At 33.9% G+C, this 17,738-nt stretch overlaps 1 protein-coding gene across 1 annotated transcript in view; it reads left to right on the top strand.

Annotated features, from left to right (window-relative positions):
* Positions 1 to 1,924: 1,924 nt before the first annotated feature.
* Positions 1,925 to 17,738, top strand: part of LOC110455885 (transcription factor AP-2-epsilon-like) — a 40,739-nt gene continuing 24,925 nt past the window's right edge. Inside the window, exons 1-2 of the mRNA XM_021506306.1 lie at positions 1,925 to 2,013; positions 4,304 to 4,414. Of these exons, the coding sequence (XP_021361981.1) occupies positions 4,376 to 4,414 (39 nt within the window). The 5' untranslated portion in view covers positions 1,925 to 2,013; positions 4,304 to 4,375. The remainder of the gene's footprint in view (positions 2,014 to 4,303; positions 4,415 to 17,738) is intronic.

Here is a 17,738-nt window from a genome sequence, read left to right as displayed (position 1 = left end):
TTCTACAGTCCACTACCCTCTTTCGGATCGCTATCCGTGCCGTTTATGCAGTATATCTCAGTGTTGGCAGACTTTTTGGCACAGTTTCAAATAGAGATCGGGGTCATTGTCGGCAAGTCAGTGGCCGCTTGGCTTGACACCTGCTTGGCATCGAATTCTGATTGCGCTGTCATTCTGCGAATACTCGCTGCACAGAAGGCCATCGTCAGAGCATCGTTTTTCATGATCATTTTCTCGGAGACGAGACGCCATATTGTAGAACCGGTTGATTGATCAATAGAGTCAGTCTGCTGTCCCATGTTGAGGCAAAAAAATAATCCAACAGAACCAGGTTACCGGCATCGAAAGATGGAACCATGATTAAAACTACTGCCTCTTAAAGACAGAAATTTAGTTTGCCAAAGGCTTATTTTTTTCCTAAGACAGAACAATTCATTGCAAGGAGTAAGATAATAAAGTTATAGCAAATCAAATTCTCCCGCAAAAGACGGAATAAAATAATTTGTTATAGAACGGATAAGGCAGCATGTTGGTAAATATTAAGGAATGTTAAGGTCGTGAGCAAAGAAAGGAAATGAAAGTCAATTTCTTGGTTGGATTGTCAGAATCTAAAGTTTATTCAAACGTATATAATTCAGTAAGATATAATTTTGCAATACAATGAATGTATATATGGCTATAGTATTAAGACGAATCGTCGAATTAATATTGAATAATTGTATTTCCTATTTCTATTTTGGATATGCATATAAAGTACAGCTATTGAAAAGATTATCAATTAGGTATGTAAATTACATTAATTTTCTTGTCGGTAAATGTTAACAAATAAATTTTGTTAATGAATAGTTATTTTACACTTTTGATGAATAAAGTAATAAACGCAACAGTAATAATCTGTCAGAAGATATACTCAGCTACAAAAAGCGTACAATACCCGTGAAATATAAGGATATGATAAAATTATGATATATGGTAAAGTGTTTATTGAAAAAGGAAAGTGTTCGCGATTGAAATTTTATAAAACATTCTTCCTTATTTATATTAGTTTATCTATAAGAAAAATAAAATTGCGTGGTTAGATTTTAATTCAAAATGTTTCAACAAGTCTGTTTTTCTCCAAATCGTATGCTTAATCATCATTTCATTTACGTAGACATTGTGGAAAGCTTATACTTTAAAATAAAACCATGGTGTCAGGATATTGTAGTTGTCACAAGAATTTTATTATAAACAAAATGCAAAAAATCTTTTTCCTGCATACTATTTCAGCTCATATACCTTTCGGTGTACCAAAATTACATTTGTTTTCTTTGGCGGTTCGTATGCACATATCTGCAAAGAATTAAACCAAACCATCAATATTTAATATTGCAGCAATATAAAGTGATGATAACAATTAATTTTGTTATTTTTTCAAATCTATTTAAACAATATTAAAAGGAAGATATTAAAAGTTAAACCATGTCTGTATAATCAAAGCTATGAAACTGAAACAAGGACTCGTTTATTACACACAATTAAGAAACATGTAAAATATGTACTTACCCAGGAAATGGGATTTATAATTCCAAAAACATGTGTTAGCTAGAATATAGATATATGTACAAAGAATTATGTCGTATTCACAATTGCCAAATTAAAGTATTCGTGAAGGCACTATGGTTGATCACACACAAAAAATGTCTAAACACATACAAGTAATATAAACACTGTTGTTATGACCTAACGTCATACGGCTAAGCCATATACTTGTTCTGACGTACAAATATAGACCCTCCCCTTTTCAAATAACACCGTGTCAAGACACTGCATAGAGCCTCATCATTATGTTAACTTTGTCTGCAGGGTTCTTCAATGAGACGAGAGGTGACGCAGGACAATATATATATACAAACAAGCGCCGTTTCCCTTCGGCATAGTACGGGCTGCATCAAAACAATACGAACCAGATCGTTACCTGCGGCACAGGCAAAGCAGAGCGGCACAGATAACCGAGGTGTTCTTCCACCCGAGGTAACGTCTTCACATTTCTTTCATATTTGTTATGATATCTGGAATTGGATCTGAGGAATCGTTTGTCATGGTTTCTCTTGTGTGTGAATATTCTTTGATGTGTACCTTTATGTGTCGTGCTGCGAACTACATAATCGTTTGTGCAATATAAACTGTAACTTTTCGGAACTTTCACTGATCAAACTTAAGATGTTTTTTGTAATTTATAACACATACGACATATCAAATGTAAAAGACGTTTCTGTTTCATTTACTCTTTCTATTGTTACATGATCAATCATAAAATTTGATTGCTCTCATTATTAAAGATATATTAATTCATAACACACTATAAAATACTTTTAAGAGCGCATTCTATGATATCAACGGAAAGTTTAAGTTTAATATAAATGTCAGTAGGATACACACATAAATGTTTGATATTATGGATTGATTTAAATATGTTTCCATGTGCAATATTTTGTATTATCTAGTTATACTTGTGTCCAACAGAATAACATTCATATATAATTATTTGTAATAATATTTCAGGTAAGAATAAGATCTTTTGTGATTCCCTTGTTTTAGCATGTTATAAATAATTGGATACCATTTACATACTTGTGCAGCAGAAAAAGACTTTTTGATGTTGTTTAGGTTGCAAAAATAGGTTCACAAATAAGTATTTGTGGATATCGATGATATATATGAAGCTGAAAACCTGCTTTATTTTGCTATAGTTAAAATAAATGTTGTTTTATGTTACTAGTTGTGAAACTTTACTAGTACGCTAAAAATGTTATGGTGTGTCCCCAAATCTAAAATGTGTGTCGGAACTAACTAATTGACATTGTGACTTTTCCTTGTGAAACTTTTCAATTTCATCTCCTTTATGGTTAGTTTGGATAAGTGAGAACATACAATTACACCCAACAGATGATGCTGATCCGCTGTCATGCTTCATCGGCACTTCTGATAGGAAAATGAAATTTAGGAATTACTTGTAATTATCAATTTGGTATCTTATTACATTGCTGTCATCAATTCGCGGAGATCTGTGCCGTCGTTTCCCCGTCATTGAGACGGCTTGCAGGTTCTCGTAAGACGGAACGGTAGCTATACTTTTTTTGTGCCTGCTTACCTATAATAATCACGACTTAAATTCCCGGTGAAAACAGGGTGAAATACTTCTGGTGTTATCTTTTTGTAATTTGAGGGGAAAACAAACTTCGACTGAGTGATAGAACTCCCCCTTCTATTAAATCAATTCAAAGGGTTTGAATAGATGTATCCGTCCGTTAAATGGCCCCTTACACGTCCCCGTTTGCCACGTTTTATTTGTAGTATTTATTCTTTCTTGTTTTCTATTGGGTTTAGTGGTGGCTCGGTCAGGCCTTTAAACCGGAAAATCATTGTAGTGTTCATTCGATTCTCTCACTTACACCAATACACTTGTCGACGTTAATACAACAACTGGAAATAATGTAGCTGTGGTGTCCGTCATTTACTACTTAAACACTGGTCTAGTGACGGAATATCAGTGAAAGCTTAGTACTTACTCCATACCACTCAGCAGGTAAACGTATTATTATCTATATTTAAAAAAAAAAAAAGTTTATATTACCAAGTTGAGAAATATTATAATAAATCCGTTCTATTCTGAAATAGTGTTTTAGAATATATTACTTAAATATATAATAATAATTATCATCATCATTAATAATTAGTTTCAATGTTAATGAATGACGTCGTAAATCCAATAAGATGAACCCGCTCAATTCTCAATAAAAACAATTGATGATTTTCCTTGTCTAATCGCACAATGCTGCATGTCCGTTGAAAATCATTGCTGTGATCCCTGACGCGGATGTATATAGGAATGAGATAGCTCATACCGTCCAGCACTGCCGTTATCACACCGCGAGAGCAGGAGGCACGACGCTTGATTAAACACGTGTTCCGTAGTGGATTTATTATGCATAACAGAACCGTTTAGGTAGACTTACACGAATGGCGACACCCACAAGTTAGCACAGAACTTGTGAACCAATCATCAGCCTCATTGTCAAACTCGACAAAAAACCTAATTTGAATCGGAATCACCTTCAATTAGACATGATAACAGACTTTAGATATATGCTCTAGGTTAAGAGAACAAAAGGATATTATTGCGTTGATTGTGCGGTCCGGGGTACAAGCTGCTATCTATGTTAAAGGAGATAGCTCGAAGCATCCGAACATCCCTTCACTATACTGGTTCATACGTTGGGCGAATCAAAACTTGAGATTTTTCATTGATCGGTCATTGCAGAGTGAAAGCAGAAGCCTGAGGAGGTAGCCAGGCCAGTCTAAGAACCACAGTTCCCCAAGGCAGGAGCTTGTGATGTCGTTCCTGGCCATCGAATCGAATTCACCCTGGCAGGTAAGTTAACATTCTTCTTACTTTTCCGTCATTTTTGTTGTACCCGTCATTTCCCCTTGGCGAAACTTTGGAGTTCTATCCAGCCACTTCACCCACCAGGTGCTGACAATACTGGAAGGCGAATCCGACAAAATTAGCAACTTACACGATTTGTTTACTAATATTTCTTTACACACTTGCTTCAAGGGAATTTAAGCAAAAGTAAAGAAGTTGCTACTTTTTGCATTGAAACATGAAACCATACCTTTAGGCCTACTTAAAGTCAGAACTAACTTTATAAGACTGCATGGATTTTTATACACGGCCTTTTGAATTTCCCTTCCTTTCTTAATTCTGCCTGATTTATCAATGTAATCATCCAAAAGTTCCCAGACCTGAATCGGATAGATCTTTGTTGCTACAGAGTTCTCAGGACGCATTTTGTATCGAGTGTGGAAATTACAAAGACTTTGTAAATACTTTAGAAAGACCAATACAACTAGGTATACGCTGTACATGAATAATTGAAGGAAAACGAATGTTCCATGTTTGGGCTTTAATTGTTTTTACCTGAAGGGAAATGTGTCATACGCTACAACTATCATGTCACATGCTTAACACTGGAACACATATACAAACACATTGTTGTCACTAACTCACCAGTAATTGACAGTTTCGGGAAATTTATAAAATGTTCTAAAAATGCAACTACTGGATTTTAATGTGTTCCTTGAAAGTAAGTTATATGTAAGAACTAAATTTTGAATAACGGAGTAGTTAATTGTATTAAAGAATTGTTTTTAATAATTACGAATAGAAACTTAAACGAATAGCATGTATTTTTAATTTTGATTTCAATTTCCGTCAAGTTGTTGGTATAAGCATTGCCCTAGGTGTTCTTAGCTCGTCAGGTATTGTTTATGTTTTCGCAAAATGTCGGCAGTGAGCTTACTTCAACAAAATAATTTCAAGAGGTAATACAAATAAGGAGAAAGTACATAAAGCTAGCACTCGAAAATTTTGGATTCAAATTAACACTTAATGAAAATATATTTTGTTATGATTTTGGTGAAAGCGACAGGGTAAAAAGCCATTGAAGAAACTTTTGATTACTAACTTTGATTCAGAAGTGTTGAATTTTACTATCTCTTGTCTATTATGATAAAACAGCGCTGATATTTTGAACCAGACATATTTCTTTTTATTACTAGATTCAAATATTAATTAATATAATTATTATTATTATATTTCAAACATACTCTTAAAATATATTTTTTATAGTAAAATGTAATTTCATTTTTAAATATTGTATTTATTTGTCGAAGAATAATTGCCAAGGTGAATAAAAGAATAAAATACATTATCAAATAAGATCATGCTAGCTAGAAAATAATAAAGTGTACTATTTTAGAACTGTAAAATCTCCAGTAAAATTCTGTTATTTGTTTCTCTATTCAAAATTTACCTTAAATTAAAATTTTAATTCACAATTATAAATTTCGATGGGTGATATTCAGGTAATAAACAATAGTTAACGTGTGTCATCATTAACTATTTCTGCTAGCAGATGTAAGGTTATTTAAAACTTGTATACGGATTAGTGTACTCTTCTATAGGAAATCATGGAGTTCAATTATTATTTTTCTATGTGATAAAACCAAAATGCAATACAAAGTAATAGGCGTTTGGTATAGCTACTGTTATAAAAAAAAACGTTATTCTTGCCAATAGCATGCTACATATGTAAAACGACTCAAACGGGCTAATTGACTCTCAATTAAAATAAATCTATTTAGCTTGTGTCATGATCGGAACAGGAAAGGGTGAATTGAATCGATCCATTATTTCAATTAAGGTTTTGACGGATATGATTGTACCATTGGTGGATCCCCACACACTGCCTTAATTGTTTGATGAGCGGAGCAAATTGACAGATTAAAACATAAATAGACTTACAGCGAAACAGCTGATCGGACAGGCCTGACAATTAAGTAGATAAAATACTAAATGAATTATGCAATATCGAATTGGAAACAATGGCATATTAATTTAGAAACGAAAAATCCGTGTAGTTGTGTCAGAGCGTCTACCAAGGTATGTTGCCGTATATGCAGGTATAAAATACATTTAATAAAAATGTATTAAACAGCTGTGCATAAAATTTCCCTTAAAACAAAACACATAATTTATCATATTAACATCAATACCCCCAGCTGTGTGCTACTATGTATGACGTTTGTATTTGTAGCATTTTGTGATGACAGTTTATTATCGGTGAGATGGATATTTACATCCTGTATTATCTATTGTGTGACGATAGTGTATTATCTAGTACGTGACACCGGTATATCATCTAGTATGTGACGACAATTTATTTTCTAATAATAACAATAAAATAATTAGAAGTTCTTATATACCGCTTTATCACAACCTAGTTCGTAGGTCGTCTCAATGCGGTTCACAACTTATTACAACTTATTACCCGTGGTTCTAGTATGTGATGACAGTAGATTATCAGTGAGATGGCCATTTACATCCTATTTACATTACGTACTATCTATTGTGTGACAATTGTATATTCTCTAGTATTTGACGACAGTGTAGTCTCTAATATGTGGAGACAGTATATTTTCTAGTATATGATGACAGTTAAACATTTATTTTGTAATGGTTCCAGTTTATGATTTTAATTAAAATTATTCAATGGTGTCATTAACAGTCACAAATGAATTGATAGTATATTTACGAGTATAAAACTTGATAATGAACAAACAAAACTTATGAGAAAAGAATGCACATCGTCGGTATTTTTTCCTGATAATAATAAATTCATGGACGACCCCCCAATGGACAGTAAGTGTTTACATGCTGTGATTGTTAGAAAATTTGCCATCGTAGTAAAAAGCATATGTAATATTTTCATGGATGATTTTGTTTGAAAAACGAGTGAAATATGGCTTTTGTGTTAAAAATTTACAATAGCATGGAGATTTAGGAAGTATCTTTTTAATTACAATCTATAAAACAAAATACAACATTTGTTTATTAAACGTTATATTTATTAAAGTTAGAGTCAGTTATAATAGGGACCCACCTGGTAGGGTGTGCCTCGTTAGATTATAACAGATACGACAGTGACAGGTCCACTCACATCTGGCATCCCTTTTCATTCCATAAGTGACCGGAACTATTGTCCGACTAACTTACCGTCATTTATCTATGACCTCGTACAGCATTGTCCCCTATGGCAAATACAATCAGTTTCATAGGTAACCTGTGTACAAATGTTGTATACATGATGAGAACCAGAGACGTATTTATTTAGAAACTGAGCTCATCCAGAACATTCTGACAAGAAAACATTTACCTATTAAATAATGTAAAAAAATGATTTATCAAAGTAGGTTTTACTCGTACCAATGACTTTTCAAACGCTTGCATTGAAACATGAATATTTGGAAGAAAAAGTTATTATTTTAGCCTAAATTGAATATGACACGTTATCTTACTTGTATCTTGCACCACTCAGAATTCTTAATTCTTCTGTGGCAGTATATGAGTTTATGTAAACGTTAGACAATAAAAAAGTATACGCGTTTTGAGTTTCAACTTCATAAGCCGTTTCCACTTTGTATAATATATTCTGAACATGACGATGATAGCTAAAAGCCATTGGATGAAACCTATTTCGTAGTCAGGTCTTCCAGGCAGGGCCTTGGCTGTGGTTGACGTTTCCGTGTCCCCTCTATTGTGACTCGGATAGCATTGTCTTTGATCGCCTTGTTCAACATCCGCTACACACGAATAAAATATGCACAGCCTCCAAATCAATTAAACGCTTCATCATTTGGGAAAACACAAACGCGCAATGCCGATTCAGATTAATCAACTACGGTCGCTGTTGAGTATACAAACTGATATTTATTTTGAGCGTCACCTTTATTAATGTAAAATACTAGTATATAAAATGTCATGCAATCGGAAATTTAAAAGTCAATTCTTAAAAGAAAAATTTTATACAAAAATAGAAATATGATAGCATAAATGAAAAGGATTTTTTTTTAATTCACTTATTTTAATGATTTTTTATAATATTTAATATGAATGAATACGTTTAATATGTCTGACGTATATAATCAAGCAACAATCGAAAGCACCAACGCACCGGTAAATGAGTATATAAATCGATAGAAAACAAGGATGTTGTATGAGGAGGTCCGTCTCCGCCTCCGGCATTTATCAACAACTTGAAAATCTGTTTCAATGAAAGATTTGGATTGGTGTTGTGAACATATAAGGTTGACATTGACACTGATCAAACAGTGCGTTACTGTTGTGTTCCGGTTGTTTGAATAAACATTTAACTGACAACTATTTTGACGGACAGTACCTTTTCAAATCATATCTATGTTAACGCAGGTGTCAAAATAATCAAAATAATCTCAGCGATATACAGTTTTTCCCAATTCACATGACAATGGAATTTCAATTGCACAAACGTTGGTTTATATCTATTAGTGTTATGCATGTTTATTAACAAAACACTTTTATCAATTGATATACATATAGGACGGATACCTGACATTCAGAGGGTTGTTTCTCATATCAATCTGTCCACTAAAGTCCTAATTGGAGAGTGATACATGAAGGGTTAACGAGGGATAGCAAAACAGAACTCGACTACTTTGGACAAATACTGATACAGGTTAAAGACGAAGACGTCAATACAAACAAAAACGCTTCTCTGTAATATTTTCTAATAATCATTTATCAGGAGGATGTCATAGACGAATGTAGATATATTTTCTTATCTTTCATGTTGTACAAACTTCTTGTAACCGCAAGCATGAGATCAGCATCGACGCTAAACAGCAGCTACATAAGATACAGCATGTGATCTGATGTGTAATCGGTGTCGTTTGTACACATACGTTGATGACATGTTGGCACTTGGATGACAAATTTTGCTCGTCACAGGATCATGTATACGGTAACATATGTTGCACGCGGCTAGTGTTGACTCTCTTTCGTCCCTCCCGCGTCGGAGAGCTGTGTACCGTGGTCCCATGGCTACAGCTATAACGGGGCAATGCCACAATTACAATATCGGCACTATCCTATCAGCTCACCATGTATTCGCCCATAATCTTTGACCTCTCCCAATGTCAATTTCCTCAGCAGTAGCAGCAGCAGCAGCAGCAGCCTCTGGCGATGTCCTATGTGGTACTATCGCGGCGATCTGATCCTGCAGTCTAAACCTAAAACCATCTGTGTCGTCAAGATGGGATAGAAGAATTCACCATCTTCTGCAACATCCTCTAATTTCTCTCTTTAATTACTTTGAGTGTTATAATCTATTATATTCAGTTATTTAAAAGATATCGTATGACCTGTCATTAACAGAAAGTGGTTGATGAAATCATTTTAATGGAAAACCAAAGATACACTAGTGTGGTAATATAAAAACGGGACCTGAAACCTTGATTTGAAAAAGACGTTTAAATAATTCCGTATTTTACCGTAAAGTGGGTTAATTTCACTAGGATTGGTTTAAACTATTTTGCAGATCAACATATAGTTTGTAAAGAATTAAAGAAGTAATATAAACGGCAACGATTTAAAATATGGCGAAACCTGTCATCTTCATTAACGTAAAGTAGAAAGAGTACCGCCTTGTCAATACACAAAAACCAAAGCCAAACTCAGTGGCGATACAAATTGATAAAAGTAAGAACTAACGATGTATCAAAACCAGGGAGAATTAAATCAGGGTACGTATTTCTTGCACCAGATGTGGTGCCGGGATAACACCCATCTCAAACTGACAAAGGTTGCTGCTAACAAACGGTAATAGAAATACTGACAAAGGTTGCGGCTAACAAACGGTAATAGAAATACTGACAAGCATCTAATCAAAATATCAAGCATTACAAACGTTTACACTACAATTGCAAGTTTTTAGAAACATACTTATAGCGTGACCTGGACACCAACTGTAAGACCTTGTATAAAATAATATATAGCAAAATTGAAATTACAAAATCTTATAAATATAATTTTGGGATCAGACCAAACCACACTTTTTTATTCTGAAACGCATTATATTTTTATTAATTTGGATTCCCAACAGTTGTATTTCCTTTCTTTGCACTAATGCATTGACCGATATGTACACTATCTTTATATTGTATATATTTGTAGAATAACGTTCTTCCCACCTGCCATAATAGTGTTGTCATACTCCTAATCGTCCCTCTAGCCAAATGGGTGTCTATGTTGGTGGTGGTAGGGAGAACAGAAATCCGAGAGACAAATGATCTTCATTTGACCAGTGGAAAGTATTCTGTCACGCCCGTTTGACGAATGCTGGGGTCCAAATCTGGTCCACCTCTGTGTCAAAGGTTAACTGTGAATGAAGTGACCAAAGTGACTCAGCGTTGTAAGTTTAAGGCTTTCTGAATCTGACATATCAGGGCTGCTATAAGTTGTCGTAATGACGTATATACCAAGCTGGTAAAGGGCACATATCTTTATTAAGCTTATCTGTCGGTGTGTTATAAATATCACCGTTTTTTCTAGGTAATGTATCCCTTATATGCCCTGTGAACTTTCTGAATTCTTTCATACTTGTTATAAATATTTTGTTAGAAATACCAAGCAGGACAAATTGAAGGTGATCTCCTGCAACACCGTATTGTCATTTCGTCCATTTCGAAGAAAGCAGTGGGGGCTAAATGTCAAAAGAATGGAAATAAACATCTGAAGTGTTCCGGAACATATATAGTATGCTGCGTTATCAGTAAAGGTGCCATGAACACCCTTATTATGTTATAGTTTCACAATTTGTTTTATAGAGCAGAAAATGTTCTAACTTTCAGTTAAAATGTAACAGTTAACCTCGGGGACACGTAAAGTAGACATGAGACATATCGCTAGAAATGCGAAGAAAAGTGTAGTGTATCGATGCGGAAAGCCAAGGAAAGAAAATTCCACTGCGCTATATGGCACGTTTCATACATGTAGAATTTGTCAGTTGTGCATAAATCATAATAACAAAGTAAATAGCAAAATATCTTGATCGTTAACAATTAAATTAATGTCTGAAATGACTCCACTCACAATAATGATAAGATATATCTCTAAAATACAAATTTCAAAAAAAATCAAAAATTTCACAATTGAAATTAATTTGACACTTTAATTTTGGTTCATTTTGTTTTCCTACAGATGATAAGAAGATCAAAAGGCAAAAAGACCTTATCCTTATATATAAATAGCAGTACGACTTCGTAAGCAAACATGGCCAGTACCTTAACACACAATATACAATAGCAGGTGAACAGCTTAAATACCACACATACCATGCTTTATTGAACGTTCCCAAGTATGTGTTACTAAATATATACCACTCCATATCTGTTTCATTTTCAATACAATAACAAATATTATGATTCTTAAGATATTATTTGGATGGGTATCCAATCAAATATAAAACTCAAATCAAAATATATTTATATTTTAACCGGATGGGATCGTAATAAGATGTTCCTTGACCATGCAAGGTCAAATTCGAGTTTAAAAATAGTCCACTTCAAATACCACAAACGTTCACATAATTCTACACCCCAGACTGGTATGTTGTTATTGGACTCTAATTGTATATAAACCACGCTGTTTGTACTCACAATGGGTACGGCGATTCTTTTAATTGTAATCTAATAGGTCGACTAAGAGGTTCCACTAGATGTGTCGGATAAGTGGTAGTGCCTGTTACCTGTGTACTAACGGCACAGAGATGTCCATTACATATGGGGCACTATACAAGCATGCTATCAACATAATTGTTTCACTTTCGTGTTTGGTTTTGTCTGAACAAGAGTAGTCGAAAGCTTTCAATTGATATAACATAAGGAACAAAGGAAATGAATGTGAAGATATTTCAAGGGTATTCTATTATAGTCGTGGTGTGGAATCCCAAATGGCTGATTGATATTACTAATAGGAAGTCACTAACGGAGAGCAACATATAAAATGACTCATTAAATGCTCCTGTCAGATCTCGTGAGTAGCACGACGCTATAGCAATTATGACTAGTCTCTTATTTTAACTGCATATTAAACCTTGCCGTGTATCTCGCCACCCTGTAGAATAAGGTCCTCCACCCGCACCGTGGGGAGTCATTTGCGGTACATATTCTTGGCCAGGTAATCATGATATTGTATTCCTTGTATGAGCAGGTAAACGAACGTCTGTGAAAATAAAAAACCCGAATTGCTACAAACCATTAACGATGGTCATCGTATCATGAGTAGCACACGACTCTTGATTTATACTTCATCTTCACGCGATTGTCACGCGCCAAACACAGTCGTTAAATGTGACGCCTTGCTGATTTTGAGTATCACAAATGACCAACTACTTGATACAAATTGCCATGATAAAGAAGTCGGTTTCTTAAATTTCATTTGAATCCCCTTAATTCGACAGATACAAGAAATCAAATGAAATTGATAGGAGGCGTATATGTAACAAGCTCTAAAGACAGAATAGGGGTTTGTGTGTGTGCCTCAAGGAAAATCGAAAATCGGGTTAAGCTAGATACGTATAATCAGCATACACCCGACGAGGTTATGCGTCAATAAATTCGAAAGGAAGAATAATTTAATCTTATAACTTAGATAGATAGAATCATATTAGTCAAACAAATCGTTCTTGCCTTACCATAATTCGAACGAATCTTCATTTATCCTGTATGTCGGTCCCTTAGTTCTGTTACATTGCTTCCTTAACTCATTCTCTACATCAGATAGATATTTACCGTAAATATGCTAATTCAATCAAGCATTTATCGGCATTGCATGTCTGTTATTTTTTTAATCTATAGGCTTTACAAACAAAGGTACAATATATAATACATTTGTTTTGTGCCAAATTTATTGCATTTCTGTTTAAAATGATCATGATTTTTCATAATACACTCCTTATATATATATTGTTTTGTGAAAACCGGTTCATCATTTCAAAGTAGAATTATTACAGTAGATTGCAAAATATGATGAGCCTTATCATAACTAAAATATTGAAGACAACAGTAGTGAGTCGTTTATATGTCTCCGCTTATTGTTATGTACTTAATGATGAGAAGGAAAGTAACGTTGTTGTCTATTTCTCTGACACTAAACTAATACACACAATATCACAATCTTAATAAAAAGTTATATGTCAGGATTATATACCGTTCTGATATGTTCTATTACATTTATTTAATTCAATAAAAGGTTAAATGGTAGGTCTATATTCCATTTTGATAGTGAACGTTCTATCATATTCATTAAATTTAATAACAAGTTAATATGGTAACTCTATATACCAGTTTGAGAATGAATAATATCTATAACATTTCGTAAATTTCATAAATTAGCATACGGTACGTTATCGTAATCAATAAATGGTCATATGGTAGGTCTATATCGTGCTTATTCATAAGACAGTCACTTGAACTGCCTGAGGAGCGTGGGCCTTGCTTCTGTGTAAGTTTATATATTGTTCACTTTGCAGTTTCTTTGTATATTTGTTGTTTTGCTATTTGCCTCCAAGTTTCTATGTAACTATGAGCGAGCAATAAAATTATAGAATTGAATTTATGCCATTTTGATAGTGGGCGTACTATCAAATTCCTAAAAGGCCATGTTTTTTAAGAGGTTTCATAGAAGCCAGACGAACCCATTGACGCCACACTAAGCTACCCGTGTACGTAAATATGCAGAAGTTTCTGACAGAAACACCCGCATTCACGCTTGACATACGAGGCCTGGCCTGTCACGCCGTCCCATCCGTCATACCAAACAGCTGATCAATCTCTGCTAAATACATGCTATTCAAAGTCTTGGTCACATCGTCAATGTCTGTCTAGCTTTAAAAATGTATTCAATGTTTCCCTGGTTTAACTTTGACTTTAAAAATATGTTCATTTGTTGTTTGAAACAGTATATTAAAAATCATATTGTATAATTATCATATTGGTAATGTTTGTATGCAAGATAGAGATAGATTTATTGTTTTGTTATGAAAAACAATCCGGAAAGCTAACATATAAGTTAGTAGATTCTGAAGTATTCATACCACCTCAGAAACGAGGAAGTTCTACAGCTTATCAGAATGATTTCGTACGTTTCGAATTTAAATGTTCGATGAGGTGTGCATATAAGCAATAACCTGAAGTTATATGGAATAAAATGAAACAACAAAAAGTTTCTTTTAATATTTTGTTAAGCCTATCGATAGTTTATGGTTAAACACCGAAATTGGCTTTTAAGTAATTAACTCATCTTTTTTTATATTTATAATTGTAAGATAGCTATGGTTTTCTCAAAACAAAATTAACGTATCACCGAAGATAAAACAAAAAATATATATGCGTTAATACTACATATGAACCTCATCCTCTATGGATAAAGATACAGGACAAGATTATTCACTTGATACTTTAGGAAGTGAGATTTCTTCCTTATAATTATGTTCATATTTTAGGTGATAAGATCACAATTATCCCCTTTGACACCATAAACACGTTCGCTGAAGGTTTAATTGCACTACTAAAACCCTAGTTGTTATATCCTAGACCAACGCTTTGGATTCCGTCTCACTTGGTGTAATCCGTAATAGCCATCGCTATGGACTGGAACGGCATTTCTAATAGAAATTATCTTACCTTAATGAAGGCAAAATATTAATGAGAAAGGTTGCAGCCTTCGTCGTAAGTAATTAATAAATTTTAATCTAGCAATAGAACGGCGGCCATGTCATCAATGAAATGCATCCCTCACTTTGCGGAGGTCCGGGATCGGGTCCATGTATTACAATCTCCCATTATCATGTCACGTGTCGGATATAATTGAAAAGGGCAACAAGGTCATATTGTTCAACCACATTGACTTTATATGGGTTTTAATCGTGCAGTGAAAACACTGATAGTCATTCGCTGTTTAATAATTTTATCATAGACCATTTTGTTATGATGTGGTATATTTCTTGTTGACCTTTGTCATTAGTGTCTTAATCTTTTCGTCATTTATATCTACTTGTGTGTTGTATTAAAATGAATCGAAAAAATGTTGTATTTTTGTATGCATTTAAGTCTTAACAAGAAAAAGAGAAATTTAATTATTGCATAACAGAAAGGATTATTGTGAAATAACATATTTTAATTTATAAACATCTTGTATGCTTTTAAATACCACCAGTGTGATTCATATTTTTTATAATAATGATTACAGAATGTTAAATACAATTTTCTAAGAAGAGTCTGAACGCACAATTACATGATGGACAAATCATCCTTTAATGCATGAACTTTCCTAAGAAAAAAGGTCACACAATCTTGACTTTGCGAACCATATTCATCCATCAGAGGTCTTTACCTTTGATTCTACCTGGGCGGATATGGACTCTCGTCATCACCGTTTGGCGGTAGTATCGTATATCTTCATCAACTAAATCTACATGGTCGTCTGAAAGATGTGGAATGAGTCAAAACAAGGCCAATGTGTGGGGATTCGTTAGTCATCAACTTCATAACAAATTATCGTCTCCCACATATATGGTGTAAAACCACCAAGGAAAACGTAAAATAATTCATCTCTGTCAAACGTGTCATGTGGTGGATATAAGTTAGATAGGGTGTTCTGCTCAATCCAGGAGATGGATTTGTGGGGGAATAGTGATTTCACGTATAACTCTAAAAACTAAGCTTGTCATATTTATTCTATATCAAATCTTCACAATCGTTTGCAGTAAGATATATTGTATTGATACATATATTTTCTGCATATTTTCATAATACCATTATGACTGCAAAATGCCGTATTGTAATAATGTCATAGTACAAATATTCACATTCATAGTAAGTTAATAGTAAGATACAGTCTGAACATTTTTATTATAGTTTCTTTTATAACTGCAAAATGTAATATTGTTATAATTTCATAAGTAACAGATTAGATAAATACCGTATTACTAAATGTTAGGTATCTTGAACATAGTCCTATAAACATACACAAGTGGTTATTGTTCAATATTTTGGTTAAAATTCATTGTGGCATAGTTAACAGAAAATTAGTTTCAATATATGTCTTGTGTTGTAAAGTTGTTACGTTATGAAGGGCTTGATAGACACCATTTCCCCTTCGCGGTATTTTTGTGTGTGTTTCGGAGCACCTCGTTGTTTTTCATTCTGTTGGCCCTCAGTGCCACTGGTGAGATCTAAGATAGAAAATAGTACCGTTTAGTGCAGTAAATGCTTACTTTGTTTGGCTCTCTTCATAGACTTTATACATTTTTAAAAATACGTTTCCTTATCTAGTATCTCTAGTGATCATTGCACGTTGATGGCGTCATATTTTACAATTTGGATAAAATATGAAGACAACATTTGCATGTACAAAATTCTATCTCGCAAAGGAAATGTAAAATCCTAATTAAGTAAGATAAATATCAGTATACGCTGTTATTTTTTCTTTAATTAAGATATATACATTTGTAAACAACTGTTAACATTTGTTATTACTACAAGGGGATATGTTGTATTAAACACGTCTACACATATCAGACTTCAGGTGTAAATTGAAAATGCTAGAGAAGGATCAGTGGAGTATATGTGTCCGCAGGATACTGGCCACGAAATCCGTACGTCAGTAGTGATTAGTAGTCTAATAACGGCTCGGCTTTGGGCAGAATACACCTTGTATATACAAAAGTGCAAATAGTATGGTGTACATTTCGAAGTAAATACCATTCATCCAGATTTAAATGATAATATATAAATGTATATATGTTTACATTATGGACACCTATTTCCCCCAAAGTTGGATATTATTTGTTTTGATCTGAATGTAAATATTTCAATAGCGGAAATGTGCAGAAGTTTTCTTTGGATTGCTTCCCTTATATCCTATAGCACCTCTTCCTAAGGAGCGAAAGCTGACAGCTGTCAGTAAAATCCATTACACATACAAACTCCGCCTTGACACGTCATCACTTAGGCAGGCTCTGCCCTCATAACTCATCACTTCCGGAAGCCCAACCTCCATATTCGAGCGTAGCTTAGGTTACTTCTCAGTGGATCGTAGAGAACATTGCACGCGCTGCCTACCGTGGTTTCAAACCACAACACAACACTACCTAAGCTAATTCTGACTCCCCAGCTCTATCAACATACATGTGGTAGCTAAAAATTTTTGCATTTTCTCATTATAAAACATAACCGCTTGTTGACATGATATTTTTAAAGAATGGGTTTTGCAGAATTAAAATGTACTGGACTATTTAAAATAGTTAACTTAAATC

Source organism: Mizuhopecten yessoensis, unplaced genomic scaffold (genome assembly GCF_002113885.1).
Source record: "Mizuhopecten yessoensis strain PY_sf001 unplaced genomic scaffold, ASM211388v2 scaffold8393, whole genome shotgun sequence".
Taxonomy (NCBI): Eukaryota; Metazoa; Mollusca; class Bivalvia; order Pectinida; family Pectinidae; genus Mizuhopecten; species Mizuhopecten yessoensis.
Note: the sequence above shows the minus strand (reverse complement) of the source record. Positions and strands in the feature narration are given on the sequence as shown.